General features: G+C 44.1%; 2 protein-coding genes across 2 annotated transcripts; one reads left to right on the top strand and one right to left on the bottom strand.

The window, feature by feature from the left end:
* Window positions 1–304: 304 nt before the first annotated feature.
* LOC113458841 (uncharacterized) lies at window positions 305–11,205 on the bottom strand. The gene is made up of 2 exons (XM_026791549.2): window positions 10,008–11,205; window positions 305–3,320 (listed from the first exon to the last, which is right to left on the bottom strand). The coding sequence occupies exon 2, from the start codon at window positions 831–833 to the stop codon at window positions 357–359; it is 477 nt and encodes a 158-aa protein (XP_026647350.2). The 5' UTR covers window positions 834–3,320; window positions 10,008–11,205; the 3' UTR covers window positions 305–356.
* On the top strand, window positions 11,156–13,561 carry HMGB2 (high mobility group box 2). Its single transcript, XM_005483804.4, has 5 exons — window positions 11,156–11,349; window positions 11,791–11,960; window positions 12,133–12,278; window positions 12,366–12,540; window positions 13,017–13,561. The coding sequence occupies exons 2-5, from the start codon at window positions 11,811–11,813 to the stop codon at window positions 13,173–13,175; spliced, it is 630 nt and encodes a 209-aa protein (XP_005483861.1). The 5' UTR covers window positions 11,156–11,349; window positions 11,791–11,810; the 3' UTR covers window positions 13,176–13,561.
* Window positions 13,562–18,241: the final 4,680 nt, after the last annotated feature.

Genomic DNA, 18,241 nt, shown 5'->3' with positions numbered 1-18,241 from the left:
CTGTTTCCTATGTAACAACAGCAACCTGCCGCCCCGCCCCGCCGCGCATGCCGGCTGCCGCGCGCGGCCCCACGGGAAGCGCAGTCCCTGCCCGGGGCACCGCGCGGCGGCGGGAGCGCGGCTCGGGCACCGCCCGGGGGCAGGATGCGCTGCGGCAGCCGCTGCTTTACCCGCGCCGCGCTCCGCTCCTCTCCCTCCCAGTCTGGAGGCTGGGCCCGCTGCAAAGCTCCGTGCGTCAAGCTCTCTTTCCCCCCCTTCCCGCGCCTCCGCCGCGGGATGTGAATATGGAAGGGCGGCCCCGGAGGGTGTCGCGGGTCGGAGCTGCCGCCGGCACGGCCGAGAGCGTCCCCGCGCTCCTAGAGAAGCGACGTGGGGCCGGCGGCCTCCGCCGCCTCCTGCCGGGTCTCGCGGCGCCTCGCTGTGCCGCGGCGGCTGCCCCTGTTCACTTGTTCTCGCTCTAGTGTTTTAGCCGCAGCCGGCACTGCTCGGACTGCTCGTTCCGGACCGTCTGTCTCCTGCCTTCCCTCTCGGCTCTTCCTTCCCTGCCTCCTTGCTTTCCCGCTGACTGTCGGCCATGGCCGGCAGCGGCTCCCGCTGCCCGAGAGGACGGGCGGGCTCTGTGCTGGGCTCCTGCCGCCCCGCTGCGGGACGCATCTCCGCGGGAGCCGCAGCGCAGCCGCCGGCTCTGCGTCTCTCGGAGGAAAACAAACGGAGCTCCGGCCTTTGTTAGAGCCGATTTTACAACACGCGTAGTCAGGGCTCCGTCCTGTGTTCCTGTGCAAAACCCTCTGAAGACAAAGGCGACTTAGAGTGAGAGTTTCCAGTTTTGTCATTTAAAAGGACTTTTTGTTGGTAAAGGTGACTGTAACAACTGAAAACCCTTGAGAATGCAGAATTATTTTTGCTAATGATGAACCAAGCAAGACCTTGCTGTGCACACGACAAGGTAAAATAGACGCTCTGAGAATACTTGACAAAAGCAGGTATTTTTAGTTTTGAGGCTTTACAAAGCTACATAAGAGATGCCTTGGCATTAAATCATTTAACAATTCAGCTGTTGACAGCAGAGTGGCAAAAGCAGCAAGCTCTGATCTACTGTCCTTTCAAGCACATTCAAAGGAGGCACAAGGAAGGGAGAGGTTTTGCTTTCCCTTTGAACTACCGCAAATATTCCTTTAAATCTCAGAAGCGGCATCTGAGCTGAGCGTGCTCAAAGCGCAATGATATAATCGCTGAAATATTTGACCGTATCGCTTGCTGTGCATTTCCAACTTGAAGGAGAGAAGTAGCAGGGAGGCTGGTGAATAATTCAAGGAGACGCAGATCCTGCGTAAGCCAGAGTTCTGCCTGAGCCGGGAACACGATTATAGAGCAGTTTCAGTTTGTGCTGCAGATGGCTCCTTAATCTGATTGCGTAACCTGGTATTAGAGAATAAGGGTCGGTCCCACTGCCGCAGCTGAATGAAGGATACAGTAACTGAAGCTGCGCTGAGCTAAAGTCACAGCAGCTGTCCACGGGGCACGTTTCAGTGATTAGCAAAGGGAATTGGAGGAGAGTTGGAAAAAGTACTGAGTTCTGCTTTGTTATCAGCCAAGTTGAAGACTGTATAATACCTAGGTTATTTCCACGCTCTGCTGCTGAGCAATCTCAGGCAGCAAAAGTTTAACTGACGTTTTGAGTTTCTTGTGATTTCAAACTTTTGAAAACTGTAATAATGTTAAGATAAAAAAGAACAAAACCCCCAATAACAATCATAGTAGACGTTAAAATCTGGGAAAAGTGGGACAAGGGTGAGTTCCAAGGGTGAGTTCCAGGAATTCTTCAGTGGAAATCTGGGTCATGAATAGCAATTTCTAGACTCTTGGACTATGTCTTTTGAGGTACTTTTGGTTTTTGGTTTTGTTTGGGTGTTTTTTTTTTTTTTTTTAGATGGATTTGACCTTACTCTGAGCATAAAATATGTCCATCTGGGCTTGGCTGCTGTTGTTTGGTTTGATGGAAAGATCACTTGTGCAATTTAAATGTTTCTGATCCTCTTTGTACAGTTTGGGAGCAGTTAAAAGCCTGATTATGTTACCCAGCCGTGCTTGCCAAGATGCTAATTTATAAGCGTAATTTCAAGTAAAGTAGTATCATAGTTTCATGATTAGGTCACAATAAGAGAGTCGTGGGACTTAGAAAGATGGTTCTGTTTCTGCTGTAAGCTGCTCATTTTCACACCTGTGCCCCATGCCTCTTTGTGCCCATAAAAACATTGCTGTGGCTGCACAGCAAACTCTGTTGGGTTACAACTAGGCTAGCAGCAAGGAAAATCGTTTGGACTTTCCTGCTCGGTTGCAGGATGCCCCAGCACTCAGGATGGTGCAGTAGGAGGGCAGGACTGTGTGACCACCTCATTTAGTATGAATGCCTGCATACAGTTACAAAGAAATCATGTTACTTTTAATCTTGCATCACATGTGGGATGAAAAATACGAAGAGCTGCAGCTACGTGGGTTTATCACAGTATGAAGCTTACTTACTACAAAATGGATTTGCAAACTTTCATGAAGCTTGGGCTACATGAAATAAAAACAAACATCATTGTGGAGTATATTGTCTAAAATTACAATTTTTAAACATAAACTGTAGTACTGGGTACCATAGTATTCAGATATCAACAAAGCATGTATGGGGACATATTTTAAATTAACACAAAAACATGCAGCATTGCAAACATATACTGATTAAACTTCAAAAATTAAATCAGTTCAAAGGAAATAGGAGCTCCAAACCAACTACCCTGTACATGACATGTCACTAGTACTCCCAGCAGAGCTGAGTAGTACAGAAGGCAGCAATAATCTGTATCCCTTGGGGGTGCCAAGAACACAGCATGGATGACTTGTAAGTGACATGCAGAAAGAGCAGGAGCTACAGCATCCCAAAAAGTCTGCATTCACAACTCCAAGGCTCTGAAGTCAGCGGGACTCCGTGGCCCCTCCTGGCACTGAGGCAGGCCAGGCACAGGTGGGAGCCCAGCAGCTTGTTCTTCTCTGAGATGCCATATGTCCCAGCTCCTGTTAGCTTTTGATTGATGGGTTTTGTAATTTGAGAGAGGAGAATGATAATCAGATACATCACCTTGGATATATTGCAAGCACATTGCAAACGCATTGCTGGTGATCACTCCTGGAAGATAAATGTGCCTCTTGCAACTTTGTATGCATTTCCATGGCAAAAAGTTCAGCTGGGGAGGATGGTTCCTTCCCCAGCAGGTACCATTCACTTGAAGTCCAAGGGTATGTTCATGCACCTGTGTTCAGCACCTGAAATTATCCTGTTAGCAAAAGGAATAATAAGGAAAACTATTGGTAGACATTTTTCTCAGCAAATAAACATTTTATTTTGTATGTATTATAACTACTTCAGTGAAAAAAGATTCCTTGAAAACACTTGAAAATTTCTGCAAATTCCATCACACACCCTGGTTATTTTAATAAAAAAGCAACCTACTTGATAAGCAAGCATTCATAGGCTGTGATAAAGAACATTGACCAAATCTCTTCTTCCTTACCATCTTTTTTATTTTTCCTTTTCTTTTTTTCCTTTTTTTTTTTAATATCTTATTTTCTTTTCCCACTCCACCACCACCTAACCTGCTACTGCCTCTTGCTCTGCTTCTAATTTATTGCCCGAATTTGTTAAAGCATATACCCAAAGCATAGGAATATTGGAACTTGCCTACAGACTATTTTTTTTTTTTTTTTTACTTCTTTACATATTTTAGGCTGGGATAAAGTATAATTTCAGATAATTAATTGTATAAAAAAACATAATCTTTATTAGTATACATAGACCTTATTGTATATGGTTCAAGAAGTACAGTAATAGAAAAAAGAATCATAACTTTAACCAGAATTATCTCCACGTCTGAATCCAGCTGAAGCCAGTCTTTCTTTTATAGGCATTTGGCCTTGTACAATGGAAACTCAAGATGTATGAAAGAGTATCTATAACAAAAGCTTTTATTTAAAGATTTAAAGCAGTAAAGAAGGTCCAAAACTACACATTTTGTTTTAAGAATAATTTAGGATTAAAACTATTAAACCCATGTACTGTAAAAGCTTTAAAGTTTTGTAATACACTCCCCTTAATGGTTTGTGCAAATTCTCTTTCATAATAAGCTATTAGTTACAGGAAGCATGGGAGGATCTTCTGGTAGAAGGCATCGTTCTTATGTGCAAAAATAATGTTATGTTCTTTGTTAAATGTACTTGACAAATTGTTTGTTAGTGGACTTAAACAATGAAGGATGTGTTAGGAGAGGAAGTTCAAGTACAATGACCACACAGAAGCAAAGGAGCCAACCTCCAGCTTTGCCTTAGGTACCCCTCAGTTTCAACACCCCTCCTCCTTCTCAGAAGCCTCCACTCAACCAAAGCACCTCTATCTGCTTATTTCACAGTCACTCATCTCCTGTTCATCCAGGTTGCTTTGATTAACATTTTGCTTCATATTATATGAGATTGCACAGTTAGAGATTCCATTAAATCATCACTCATGCTCTTCAGAAATATAAAGCAGCTATCTGAAACATATTGTGGAAAAGTATCACCCCCAGAGGTTTTGTGTAATGCAATAAAAATTTAACTACTGGTAATAGACCAATGTAGATTAGGGCTTAAAAATTATTCTTCAATCCTTTGAAATGAAATAAAAAACTTGCTCAGATTTTCTTCCATGTAAAATAAACTGTCATATCTTTTCAGTAAATTTTGCTGGTCTCTAATGCACTCTTGATACCACAAAAAGCACTGCACATACTGTACTCTGTGCTACAGTCTTGCATTTTGTGAGCTACTGTTTTCCTGTTATAGGAATTCGGATTTGACAATGGCTTGGACCTCTTGCTCTGTGTAACACATACTACACTATCTTCAGATTTCATGTTTTGTCAGAGGATCCTAGAGTCTACAGGGCTCTGTTACACCATCATATCCTCTTCTGATACATATTCATTTTACAGAAAGGAAAACAGGAAAGTTCTGCAGCTTTAAGAGCCTCTTTGAGTGCCCTTGTCTTTGCAGTACAGTTATAACCATCTCTAGGTCTGACTTAGCTCTAGTTGAATTTAAAAGCTGGTTTTAAGTGCCTCTTGGGAGCAGGTGAACACTTCTTCCATCAAACCATCAGTCAGATACTTGGATTCCCTCAGTAAAAACAACATAGTCTGGTACTAATGCAGACACTTTCATAAAAATAAATTAGTAAAATTACAAGTGCGTTTGAGGTTTAAATGCTTTCCTGACCTCCTGCAGAGTTCCTTCTGGATAAAAGATACAGATAAGATTATATTCCAACAAACTCAACCTCCCCTGTTACTGTAAAGTTCTTTAGCAGTATAGAGTAGGGTATGCAAGGGGGTGCTAAGGAAATGATACATTTATATCATCAGGTGCTGGAATATCCCATGGGAACCATGACTAAAAATGAGTCTGATGATTCAATCAACAATTTCAAAACTTCATGAGTGTTTTCTTTCTAGTCTCAGATCACCTATGTATCCTGTGGTCAGTTCTAGGACACATATCACAGCACTAGTTGCCAGAGGTAACAGAACAAATTATTCTCCCAACAACGTCTACATTAACAATAATGCATGAGACCAACACTTGAGACCCATTGAAGTTTAATGAGACCCATTGAAATGAATTTAAGCTTTTCCACTATCTGGATGCAAGACTAAGACCAGTATGTTGATGAATATCACAGTGCTGACAAGGTGCTTGGTTGTTACCAGCCAAACCTACTTATCTCTGCTGGCTCCTTCCTCTTGCAGCCCATGACACACAGCCTTGTCAGCTCCCACTATTCTCTTCCCCAGAAGAGTTTAGAGCTGCAGTGACATAGCGAACACATCCTACTGGCAGGTTCAGCCTCAGTTCAAGTTTCTAGCCCACATGACCACAGAAGGAAACAGTTCCTTAGATTGGACAAAGGAACAAACAAAGCATTCTGATTAGTCAATATTTGTAAGTCACCGTGGGTTGACAGGGACTCATTCTGGCAGCAGCAAGCTCCAGCAGCTACTGTCAAACACGACAGTTCAGAAGCTGGACTGTGACTACAACCTCTTTGCATCTCCTCACTGGATGTCATACCTTCAGGGCCAGATGCAGTCCAACCCTTTGTCTTATAGCTTAGGAGAAAAAAAAGTTCTCAAACTATGCTCTCCAACTCACAAAAGACAGAACAATTTTATTGGCAATTAAATCTCATTTCTTAAGAGTAAGTTGTGTATATGTTTCAGGCAAAGTACCAATGTTACCAACACTGGAAGAGTTTGGAGGTGGGGAGAGAAGAATAGAAAGTTTTTTTACCCATTTAAACCACATTCTTGCTGCAAATAAGGGCTATCCACATTTTAGAGCCCCTCTAAGCTGCCTGGGAAACTATCCACTATATAAAGACAAATTGCTGCTTTCTTCTCACACCTGTAAAAAGAGATTAGCAGTATAGCAAAACAAAGAAACTTTTAGATATCTTGAGGGGAAAATGTTGCATGAGTATTACTTTGAATGTAAACAAGAAAGTGAGAGAAAGCCAGGTGAACAGAAAAGCAAAAACATGTTTTAAAAATTTAAAAGCTTGTAAACTCAATGCAAAAAAAAAAAAAGTTACTGACAAATTAAGACTGAAAAAGTTCAGGTAACAATTATTGTGATCAGGAATTGCTATTGTTCCTGATATTATCTGTGTTAGTACCAGAAACATTTGCTGTGTTTATTTCTTAACATCTGACTGCTGCAGTTTGAGCCTTTCTGCAGCTGTCCCGGTAGAGTCTCCTGCAGGCTGCCTTTGTTTGAGGTACTGGGTACACAGCACAAAGTCAAAACAAGCTCTGAGCTTTCAGACTAACCCAGCCTGGTGTAACTAACACAGCTGCATTTGCCTGTGAGCTGCTTAACTGGTTATGCAGGCTTTACAGTGGCTCACAGTAAAACCCTAATGTTTAAAGGGTAAATATATTTCATTTTTAAAACATACATATTATTTACACGTTCTACAACACAAAAAAAAAAAAAAAAAACAACAAAAACCACCAACCTGGGGAATTTCTAACACACTGTCTTAAATGTAATTCTTTAAGACAGATACTGACAGAAATACCAGTTTTGTAAACTTTTAGGCAGCAGCAGTTATATGTGTCCTTATCAAAGTACAAGAAAATAACTCCTTATAACTGGTACACTACAACAAAATAAGTTTTGTGTTGAACTTAGATAAGCAGTAGTTTAAATTGTTTTGATTTTTGCTTTTCATCCTAAAGGTCCCACCACATATCTAGTGAGAGATGCTCACAAATAATAAGCCTAAAACATTGTTGCTGTCTGTAGACTTTGTAACTCACATTAAAAGGGTTTTCAAAGCAGTGACCTACTTAAATGTTTTTTGTGTCTTGAATTTTAATTTTTTTTTCTGCAACAAAGAAACCTGCTGATTAAAGCTAAATTTGCTTTCTTTCAACATCTTCCATTCCTATTAGTGATGTTTGGTTTGATTAAGCAGTTTTACCTCGCATTCATTATTCATCCACTGATTTTTCAGGCCCGGAAAAAGAAATTGCCTATCAGTTTAGAGTGATAGCCTTCCAAAGCAGAATTTTACTGCTTAATTTTAGGCCACATTAAGGCATATTCCATACAGGAATTTGGATAGTAGGAGATTTTCTGGGAAGTGACAGCAGGCCTTCCTTGTCCAACTCACTGAATTAAAACTGACAGCATCACTACATAAATACACCAGAATGCAAGTTTGGTCAGGGCTAAGGTCACACAACTGTAGTTTGCAATCTCCTCAGCTGAACAGTATCTGTTGTAATGGAGCTGCTGATGATTTAATTCAAATAAAAGGCCTTTGTTCCTTTCTTCCCTTGCTTTGTCCACACTGACACCACTGTCCAGAAAAGCTCTAGAAGCAGCCCACAGAAGCCAAGAGATACAGTATGACGGAAAGCAGCATCACTCCAATCACACATTTTTTTTGCCAATAACGTACTTTTCTTTAAGTCCATTTCTCAGCTCCTTAACCCAGTCTCACCCATCTGGTGTTTTGTCTGCCTTCTATCCAGCATTTCTAGCCTCACTGCTTATCTCTCTCTCTTGCAGTTTACTGAAGATTAGGCCAAGATAACAATAGCATCCCAAATTGTGGGGCAGATTAGAGACTCAGAAGGGCTCAAAGCCAGGGAGCTATAAAACCAGAGTCATTCCATGAGCAGAATTATTCACACTGAAGTAACTCCAAGTCCCGGAGTTTATGCTTCTTCCCCACAACTGTCATGCACATGTGGTTAATAAATTAACCACGCGTACCGACCAAAGTCAATACTGCATAGATCACTGCTTTACAAGAGCAACAGTGACTGAATCCCTGGAGACACAGATTGTGTTTTTGTCTGAAAAGAAACAGTGTGGAACAATGACAAACAGTGACAGCTTATTGTGGAAGCAGAGAAGTGCTTTTCCAGGCACGAGGGCGCTAGGAGGAAGGCACAGCTTTGGGAATGACAAGCTCCTAACATCAGCATTCTTGTGTGGTGGGGCTTTCAGCATTGGCACTGCTGTGGGAAGCTTCCAGTATCATGTTCAAGCATGGAAAATTCTCAATACTGCCTTCCTTGTTGGAGGACAGACAGATGTTATTTTGGTTTCTCACGTGCCCTGAGTTGTATGAGACAGCATGATGTAACACACTGTGGGTCTAGCAAAGTGTTCAAAAGCTTTCTTTTCCAGGTAAGAAAATGTAAAGATCCTAATTTCTTACTTAAAACATTTGATTAAATCATTTGAAAGGCAGATCTCATTTTTTCCCATAGCAATAATTACACTTTCTCACTCCACCTGCTTTTCCACAATAATTTTCTTCATATTCTTAGAGCAGGTATAAAAACAGATGCAACAGTGGAAGCCTTACTGCAATTACATCACAAAATTTCCAAAGAGTGTTCCAAAGTTTTTTTTTTTTTTTTTCATGAACGTGCTATATTCATGTTAAAAGAGTGAAAATGTTAATAAAACTTACCTAAAACTTTTTTCCCCCCCACCTGCCCTCCAATAACTGCCAGAGAGGTCTAGGTCAGTCTGGCATACAAGGAATGCTTCTACACCACAGATACCAATGGCTGTACTACGATTCACTCACCAGTATTGTAAAATTCTACCATCTTCTACAAAATTACTTTATTAAAAAGAACACACTTCACAAGTAGCTTTTATACAGAGGTAGTTCACCACAAAGTAAATGGGTGACCCATCTGACAGCTTAATTAATGAAATACAATAGTGCTTTCCATGTAAAATATGAAGTAAAAGGATTTTTAAAGCCACATGACAAAACAACTCTCTGCAAAGTGGACAGACAGACCTACATAGGTAGGTCTATCTATGTCCATAGAACTCAGAACATTAATTTGCTACAGAGAAGCAGTGGAATACAGCAGTAACAAGCCCAAACCAGAACATGAAACATTCTCCATGTAAATGTTTATTTTAGGAGGTAAGGAAGGCTAAGCTTTATTTGTGTGCTAAACACTATCAAAAGTGCTAAAAGTGTGCTAAACACTATCACATTAAGTGAACTGATACAAGGTTTTGAATAACTGGCTTGTGAAGGCTTTGACATCTGCAGAGGGAATGCATAATCTGTGGGTTGCTCTGCTAATTTACCTGCCAATTACCCTCTTCTGTAGTGGATTTTGGCTTTTAGGGCTGCAGTTTGGGCAAACAACAAAGCTTAAAATGAAAAAGGGATAAAGGAGGTATTTACTACCAAATTAGTGAACTGTTGCACGTGAACCTATACTTGTCAGAAGAAAAGGAAGAAAAGCTTGAAGAACTGCACCTAATAAGCTCTTTTACTGAGCAACTCTGAACTGGGGAGACTGGAGATCAAGACATTGGCCACAGTCACACCTGCAGCTACTCAATACTCTCACATAGCTAAGGGATTTGTTTTTTCTTACCATCGAGGAAGGTTAACATGATGAAAGTTCTACTGAGGGCACCGCATCTTCAGTAAACAAAGTAATAACCTGCTTCTCACTAGGGCTATAAACTACACCTGAAAAAACAAGAGTGTTAAAAACCACTTAGATTACTAAGAATATTTACCCAAAGTTGAAAACTGGATGAAAATAATCAGACAGAAGTAAACCAAAGTCAGCAAAACCAGTATAATGTAGTCTGGGGTGACATGGCAGTGTAAGAGACTGTATGGAAACTTCAATTCTCTGCCCAAACCCAAAGGGCCAGATTTGCTACTAGCGGTACACTTGATGCAAACCACGGGCGTAGCTTGCAATAAGACCTCAGTTCGACCGAGACTGGGTCCCCAGCTTTCCACTGCTGCAGCTTGCGCTTCGCAGAGAGCGCCAGGCTCGGAGAGCCGACACCTTCCCTTCCCGGCCTGAGTGAGAACGCAGCGCTCACAGGCAGCCCCAGGCTCTTCCAGGCCCCTCTAGCTGGGGAGAGGGGAGCAGGAGCTCTCTCTGCCAGGCATCGCTACAAACCGCGCACTCTCCTTCCGCGGGGGAACCCGCACTGGAGCCGGCAGCGGGCCCCACCGCAGCCCCTACCCCGCGGCGGGACGGGCCGGGCCGGGCCGGGCCGGGCCGCTTGGAGGATCCCCAGAAACGGGGCTCGCCTGGGCACCGAACCCAACTTTCAGCCCAGTTTTACAGCCAGCCGTTCCTGCCCGCCAGACCCCCGCCCCATGGAGGGAAGGATGGGGGCAGAGGGCGGCGCTGGTGCCCCGGCCGGCCCGAGACGGGCAGGCCGCGCTGAGGGGCAGAGCTGAGGGAGCCGCCGCCAGCCCCGCTCCCTTTGTATTTTTGAACCACGCTGCAGCCCCCCGCGCTCCGCCCAATCAGATCGGCCGCAGCCCCCGCCGGCCAATGGCAGCGGCCCCCGCGGTTTTTTAAACCGTCCCTCTCCCCCAATCGCCGCCCAGCGCGCTCCGCCCAGCCCCGCCCCCCCGCTCTCCTCGCCCCAACCCGTTCCAACGGGTATAAGCGCCAACGACCCCCTCGCGCTCGACCTAGACCGGGAGTAGCTCGGCCGCTGACGTCGGAGCGGCAGGCAGCCAATCCTGTCCAGTCTCCGCGCCAAGGGGCGGAACTTCGGGCAGTTTGAACGTGCGCAGCAGCCAATGGGCTGTGGCGGGGGGCGGGCTCTCAGGCGCCGCGGGTCGGGTTGCTGTGGCGGGCAGTGCCGCGGAAAACAACAGGCGGTAAGAGCGCGGCCGGGCACCATTCGGCAGCAGCACCTGAGGGAGCAGCGCCCGCGCCGCCCGCTCCGCCCAGCCAGGCAAGGCCCGCGCCCGCGGGGCGGCAGCGCTCCGGTGGGACGGAGGGAGCGCGGGGGGGGGAGCGGACACCAGCGGCGGTCCCGGGCGCGGACACAGCGAGGGGCTCCCGCGGCTGGCGGGCGGCACGCCCGGGGCTGAGGGGAGGATTCCTGGCGGGCGGGTGGGGCCGGGAGGGCGGCGGCGGCTCCGGCCCCGGCGGGGCGGGCTGGGGCGCGGGCGGCGGGACCAGGCGGGCTGCCCGCCGCAGCCGCCGCGGGGGGCGGGGAGAGGCGGCCGGCGGGGAAGGGGCCGCGGGCGCGGAGGGGGGGGCGCGGGCAGAGGGGCCGCGGCGGGGGCGGGGCCGGGCGCGCTGGGCGGGAAGACGGCGGCGGGCGGGAGGCGGGAGCGGCCTGAGGCGCGGCCCCGCCTCACGCCGCCTCCCCACACACCGCCGCCCGCAGGGACCCGCGCCGACCTCGCCATGGGCAAAGGCGACCCCAATAAGCCGCGGGGCAAGATGTCCTCGTACGCCTACTTCGTGCAGACGTGCCGCGAGGAGCACAAGAAGAAGCACCCGGACTCGTCCGTCAACTTCGCAGAGTTCTCGCGGAAGTGCTCGGAGCGGTGGAAGGTGAGCGGGGCCGGGCCGAGCCGAGCCGTGCTGAGCCCTTGGCGGGCCAGCCCCCGCCCCTGCTGCGGGCTGCTGGGAAAAGATCCCTGGGAGCAGCTGCTGCTTAGGCGTTAGTGGGTCAGTAGCTGCTTTATCTCATCCAGTCTCTTCTTTCCCCTCCGTGTGCCCACAGACAATGTCAAGCAAGGAAAAAGGAAAGTTTGAAGAAATGGCTAAAGGAGACAAAGCTCGCTATGACAGGGAGATGAAAAACTATGTTCCTCCCAAAGGCGAGAAGAAGGGAAAGAAAAAGGACCCCAACGCTCCTAAAAGACCGCCGTGAGTGTTTCTATGGCTCCTTCCCCCCCAGAAAAAAAGTGTTCCAATAGCTTGATACTTAACTTCAATCACTGTCTCTCGATGTAGATCTGCATTCTTCCTTTTCTGTTCTGAGCACCGTCCGAAAATCAAAAATGAACATCCTGGCTTGTCCATTGGAGATACAGCAAAGAAATTAGGTGAAATGTGGTCTGAACAGTCGGCCAAAGATAAACTGCCATACGAACAGAAGGCTGCAAAACTGAAGGAGAAGTATGAAAAGGTACAGTAAAAGTAATACAACAAAGTTAAAGTTGTGGAGCTCACTGTAAATATATGACTTGTGTCTTGCACCCACACCATAAGGGGCTTATAATCCTTAATGCTGTCTGTCAGCCTTTAGAAGACACGGAAAGGTTGGCAGGGCAGGTATCTGGAACCCTTACAGTGAGCCTGGATGTGGGTTTGCATGTCTAGAGATTTTACCAGCAAAATGCCTTACTACCAGAAAGCAGGTCACCTGCTTGCTAAAATAAATGTAGTCAGACTCCAAAGCACCATGGTCATAAAAGTCTTAAAACTGTCTGCATTGCATGTTCTTTTGCTTAGATTTAAGCATGAAAGTCCCAAGGTGGAAATTCTGCTGTTTTGCATGCACTGTATCTGACCTGTGCAGTACAGTAGCATTGAAATACCAAAGCAGTGCAGATTTGTCTGCAGTGTTCTAGTGCTAGTAACTTAAAAGCATTTTTCTTGCAGGACATTGCAGCATATCGTGCCAAGAGCAAGAGTGATGCAGGAAAGAAGGGCCCAGGTAGGCCTGCAGGATCTAAGAAGAAAGCAGAACCAGAGGAGGAGGAAGAGGAAGAGGAGGAGGAGGAGGAAGAAGAGGAGGAAGACGATGAGGATGAAGAATAAATGAATGTCCTGCTGTAAAGATTTATGCTCTGGATCCAACATTTTGCTAAGAATGTGAACTCAAGTGCAGCTCATTGTTAGCTTCAGTATAAAAATCTGTACAGAATTGTGTATAGGTCATGTGGTTCTTTGTAGGGAGACTTCAATTTATAATGTAAGCAGTAGCCAAGGGCTGCTACAGTTCGGTTTGGAAAAACAAAAGTTGTTGAATGTTTCTGCTGTTTCTGCATATTTAATGGTTTTCTTGAAATTCAGTGACTGATAGCCAGATGTTTCTTTATAGCTAAGTAAAACAAAGGTAGCTTAATAGCTGATCTTATATTTTGTAGTATTTTGTTGCATTGTATTACTTTTTTAACAGTTTTGTAATAAAATGTTGTACATTATTCTCTTTGTGTTCATGATGTTTCCGAGAGGCTGGGCACCCCCAGAATGCTGGAATCCTCTGTGGGAACATGCAGTGTTCCTGGGCTCTTGCTGTTACTGCAGAACTGGCAAATCCCTTAGGCATTGACTCCTGGAGCTTTTGCTGCCACTTAAACTCCTTTAACTGATTTCCTCTCCCACTGCCATTCCTTAAAACTGATGCTTTCCTTACAGTAGCCTTTGCCTGTGTTACCTTGTGGTGGAAAAAAAAATCTCCCAAGTAGTGAAGTTCTGGATAATTACTCCTGGATTGTCTTTCCCCAGGCTGCTGAAGCACAGGCCTTTGTTTTGCCTTAGTAGCTGATAATGAGTGAATGTTTGGGACTTTCTCTTCCAGAGCTCAGGGTCGCTGGCCTTGGCTGTAAGACAGATGTGGTTAGAGGCATGTCTTCCCAGATGTTGCTACTCCTTCCCTCTCCCCCTGGCTCTAGTATTACTGGCTTCTCATAAAACACACAGCCTGCAGAACTGCATGAAAAATGTTGGAATGTCCACCCCCAGTGGATTCCTGCAGAAAGAGAAGGCATTTGTAAAGAACAAGTGCTCCTGATGCGTTCCTGTTCGTGGTTGTAACAGTGTCACCAGTTATACTATTCCTTGGCTCTCACTTTTTATTTTACTTCAATATTTATAAAGGCTTAAATCTAGGTACCTGACAATATTCTCAACTGGGGAATTTGAGATCCTGCAGCTAAACTAAATAGCTCAAGTTTAATTTGTTGAGCTAAATACCAGGAAATAACTTTTATTAGCCCTTGAAAAGCCCAGCCCTGAAATGTGTAATGTCTAAAAAATTAAGTAATATAAAGGGCAAGCTTCCAAGATTTTGTTTAAAATATGTCCCTATTGCCCATTAGCTTATGAAGTAAGTTTGTGTCCCATCATTGTACTTTGTGTAAGACAAAAAGTGTTTTCAGGACTTTACTATGGTAAATGTCACTGAATAGGTCAAAGATAACAGCACTTTCTGAAACAAGAGGCTTGAGAAAAACAGTATATTCTTGTAAGCATAGAAATTAAGTAACTGCAAAGGCAATTCAAATCTTTTTATACTGGAGTAGGTGTTAATCTTTGAGAGCCTTAGAACCCCAGAGTTTCTTTGTCCTCCCTACTATGCCCCTGAGATATTTAAGTGCCATCAGAAGGATTAGCTGCTGTTTTACATGTTGGACCTGCCAGAGATAACTTGGCACAGGTGAGATCAATAGCTCCATTTTTCAGGCTCAGATTTCCTGAAGCCACAGGCATAAACCAGAAGTGGGAGGCAGAACAGCACCTCCAGCGCTCAAGAACATTTTTTGCTGTAGAATTTGCAGTCCTACAGCACCTGTATTCTTAACTCAAAAATTCTATCTAGAGGCAATTCCCTGTCACAGTGTGTATCCAAGAGCATGCTGATCTTGTTACCACATCTGTTCAGACTTCCCACATCCTCTCACTTCCAACATTCTCTCCCTGGGCAGAACAGTGATGCTTCATGGAATCTTTCTGATAAGATTATTTAAATTTTCTGCAGTGGAGGGGTAAAGTCAGACTAATTTGATTTTTTGAAATGTTTCGGGTTTTTTTAAAATTGAAACAAAATATAACCCTTCAGGTGTCCTTACAACTTGCACACCAAAAACTCTGCACCGGGCTGATCTATCAACTGAGAATGTTGTAATGACTAAAGATAATTGACATAAAAAAAAAAAAAAAGATATTTTGTCCTTTTTGCAAGAAGGATGTTCAATATAAGGCAAATGGAAAAGAGTACATGAAAATTGCTGCTTTCAAATTAAGCTTCAAAAAGTATGATGTGTCAGGTCAGGGAGTTCATGTAATGCCCATCTGTGAGCACTTGCTGAAAGGAATAATAAGTAATCAAAGTGTAAGGGGAATGTTCAGTAAAGATAAGGCCATAGAAGAAAAGCTAAATTAGTTTTTCACATCACTGCTCAATACGGACAAACTTATGAAATAACTCACTGGAGGTGAACTGGGAGGTCTAAAACCAAAGCCAAAAGGGATGCCCAAAATGGTTTGCAGGCACTGGGAAGAGCTCTCACATTGCACTAGACATTCAGCATAAAGATCCCACACAGTAAAGCAGACCAAAAGTCCATGAAAAATCAGTCTGAGGTGGATAAAGAGGAAGAATGAGAGAATAACAAATGTAGGAAAGCAGTTTTAGAAAGTTCAAGTTATTTCCAAATCAGAAAGCCAAAAAACACCCCACACATCAACAGGCCAGACACAGCAACATGTGGCAAAGCACAAAAAGAGCATCAGAGCAACATGAGAAAACAGACTAACAACTTTCAAACACGTGTGTTGTGTCTGAGCTCCAACCAGCAACCAAGCCCCACACAGCCACCCGCTCCCCAAACGGTGGGATGGGGGAGAGAATTGGAATGGTATAAGTAAACTCATGCCTTGAGATAGAAGCAGCTTCATAATTGAAATAAAATAATAATAAATGAATAAGTTATACTAAAAAGGAAAATAACAAAAAGATTTAAAAATGCAGATGAAGTGATGCAAATGAAAAGCAAGCAAATAATGCCCAGCCAGTTTCCAAAGAGTGTCCTTCAGCCCAGTTATATGCTGACTGTCATGGCATTGAATATCTGTTTGGGCAGTGGTGGGGGTCACCTGTCCCAGCTGTGTCCCCTTCCAGCTCCTTGTGCACCCCCGGCCTCCTGCCTGCCAGGGCAGCATGAGAAGCTGAGAAGTCCTTGGCTAAGTGTAAATAAACACTGCTCAGTGACAATGAAATCAACATTATCCTCCCCCTAAATCCAATACACAGCGCTGTACCAGCTACTGGGAAGGAAATTAACTCATCCAAAGCTTGTGCATCCACAGAACCAAGAGGGCTGCCAGACTGTCCCAGGGACAATGCATGCTCAAGATACAGTAGCAATGCCTAGAAGAAAACTTTTTAACCTTGTAGAGAGGCTTCAGGCAGTTTTCATGACAAAATTTTTTAATGGAAGAGGCATGGTGAAGCATCTGTCTCAAATCCAAGTGTAAAAGAACTTGAAACAAACTGACAGGACAGATGGTATTCATCCAAGAGTTCTGAGGAAATTCAAGTGATGAAATGGCTGAACTTTGAACTGTACTTTATATTTTTTTTCACTTAAAACTGTCTTAAGTGCTAGATGAATGGAAGGTCACAAACAAAACACTAATTTTTAGAAAACATTCAGTGGAGATGCAGAGAGCTTTGGACCAGGAATGTCCACATGACAAGTTGGTAGGAGCCACAGTACAACTGAGAGCTGCTGGACAAATGGCTAAATAGAACTTGTGATTTCACAAGAGGAAACTAAATCATGTTCCATAGAGCTGTAAATATTCTTTCAAGAAATCTGCAAACCTTAAGGTAAAGGAGATCAGGTAGGTTTGATCTACTTGAGCTTTTCTGGTCTACTTGTCATAAAAGAAGTAAAATCACTATGGAAGATCTTGCATGAATAACAAGAGCTAACAGTGAAGATGTGCAAAGCCAGCCTGCAGCCTGAAGTGACAGAGCAGTAAAACCAGCAGGTGAAATGTGGTTTTAGTACAAATTGTATTACATGTTAATATGCACACCCCTATCACATGTGAAGGGGGAAAAGCAGGCCTAACATTCAAGTTTTGGGTAATATGGGGTAATATTACATTAGTCTGGAGGAGATGCTGGAGCTGTAACAGATAACTGTGAAGACATAATGAATGTTTGCTAGAAAAGCAAACAGCATGTTAGGCATTATCAGCTAAAAGAGTTACAAACAAAACAGCTAAAAGAGTTACAAACATATTCAGTATTGCCTTATCATTTCCCTAGAGGAATTGAAGGTTTCCTTTTTCTTAGGTCATAGAAGAACAAAGCCTATTTACAAAGCTGGTCTTATTTTTCCAAAGCTAAACCTATAGTCTGGAAAATTGTAAATATGCATGTGTGTGTGTGTCCTGATTAGAACAGCTACAGACCTGGGAACTATATAGATTCAGTATATATAGGCTTTAAAACTCCTAGAACACTAATTAAGTTGCAAATGATTGTGGAGAGAAAATCAGAAAAAGAATGAAATAGGAGTTTCACCTTTGATTAGCCAATGATGTGTTGAACTTTTTCATAACAGTTTATTATAGGCATCTGGTCTATAACACTGGTGCATAATCTAGTACATATTGTTCAGTCATGGATTATTTGCTGTGCTAGTGATGGTTGCTGATCCCACTTCACTTGCTTAGCATAGATTTTTCTGTTTGCTTTCTCATTTTGGCTTCTATTTCTTTACACATCCTGAAATACCTAAGTGTTTGGCCAGCAGGCTCTGCATTTCCAAAAATTGCTGGGCCTCTTATTTGAGCTGCATCACCACCCCTCTGCTTTTCTGAGATCCTATGTGAATCCAGTGTCAAGAATCCCATAACAGAGCCCAGATGCTGAGCTCCCTGCTGCATTCTCCAATGCCCACAGCCCCTCAGGGTTGCATTAAATCTCCTAACTGTGGAACAGCATAAGATTCAGATCCACCTGATAAAAAAGATGACTCCCTACACAAATTCCTCAAATTACTTAATTGTCACAGCGCCAATTAGTAAGTGAACCTGTACATTGCTCTGATTATCCTGATGTCCTGAAACCATTTCCCTTAGCCTCA

This window comes from Zonotrichia albicollis, chromosome 5 (genome assembly GCF_047830755.1).
Source record: "Zonotrichia albicollis isolate bZonAlb1 chromosome 5, bZonAlb1.hap1, whole genome shotgun sequence".
NCBI classification, from domain to species: domain Eukaryota; kingdom Metazoa; phylum Chordata; class Aves; order Passeriformes; family Passerellidae; genus Zonotrichia; species Zonotrichia albicollis.
This window is presented reverse-complemented; position numbering and strand designations above follow the sequence as displayed.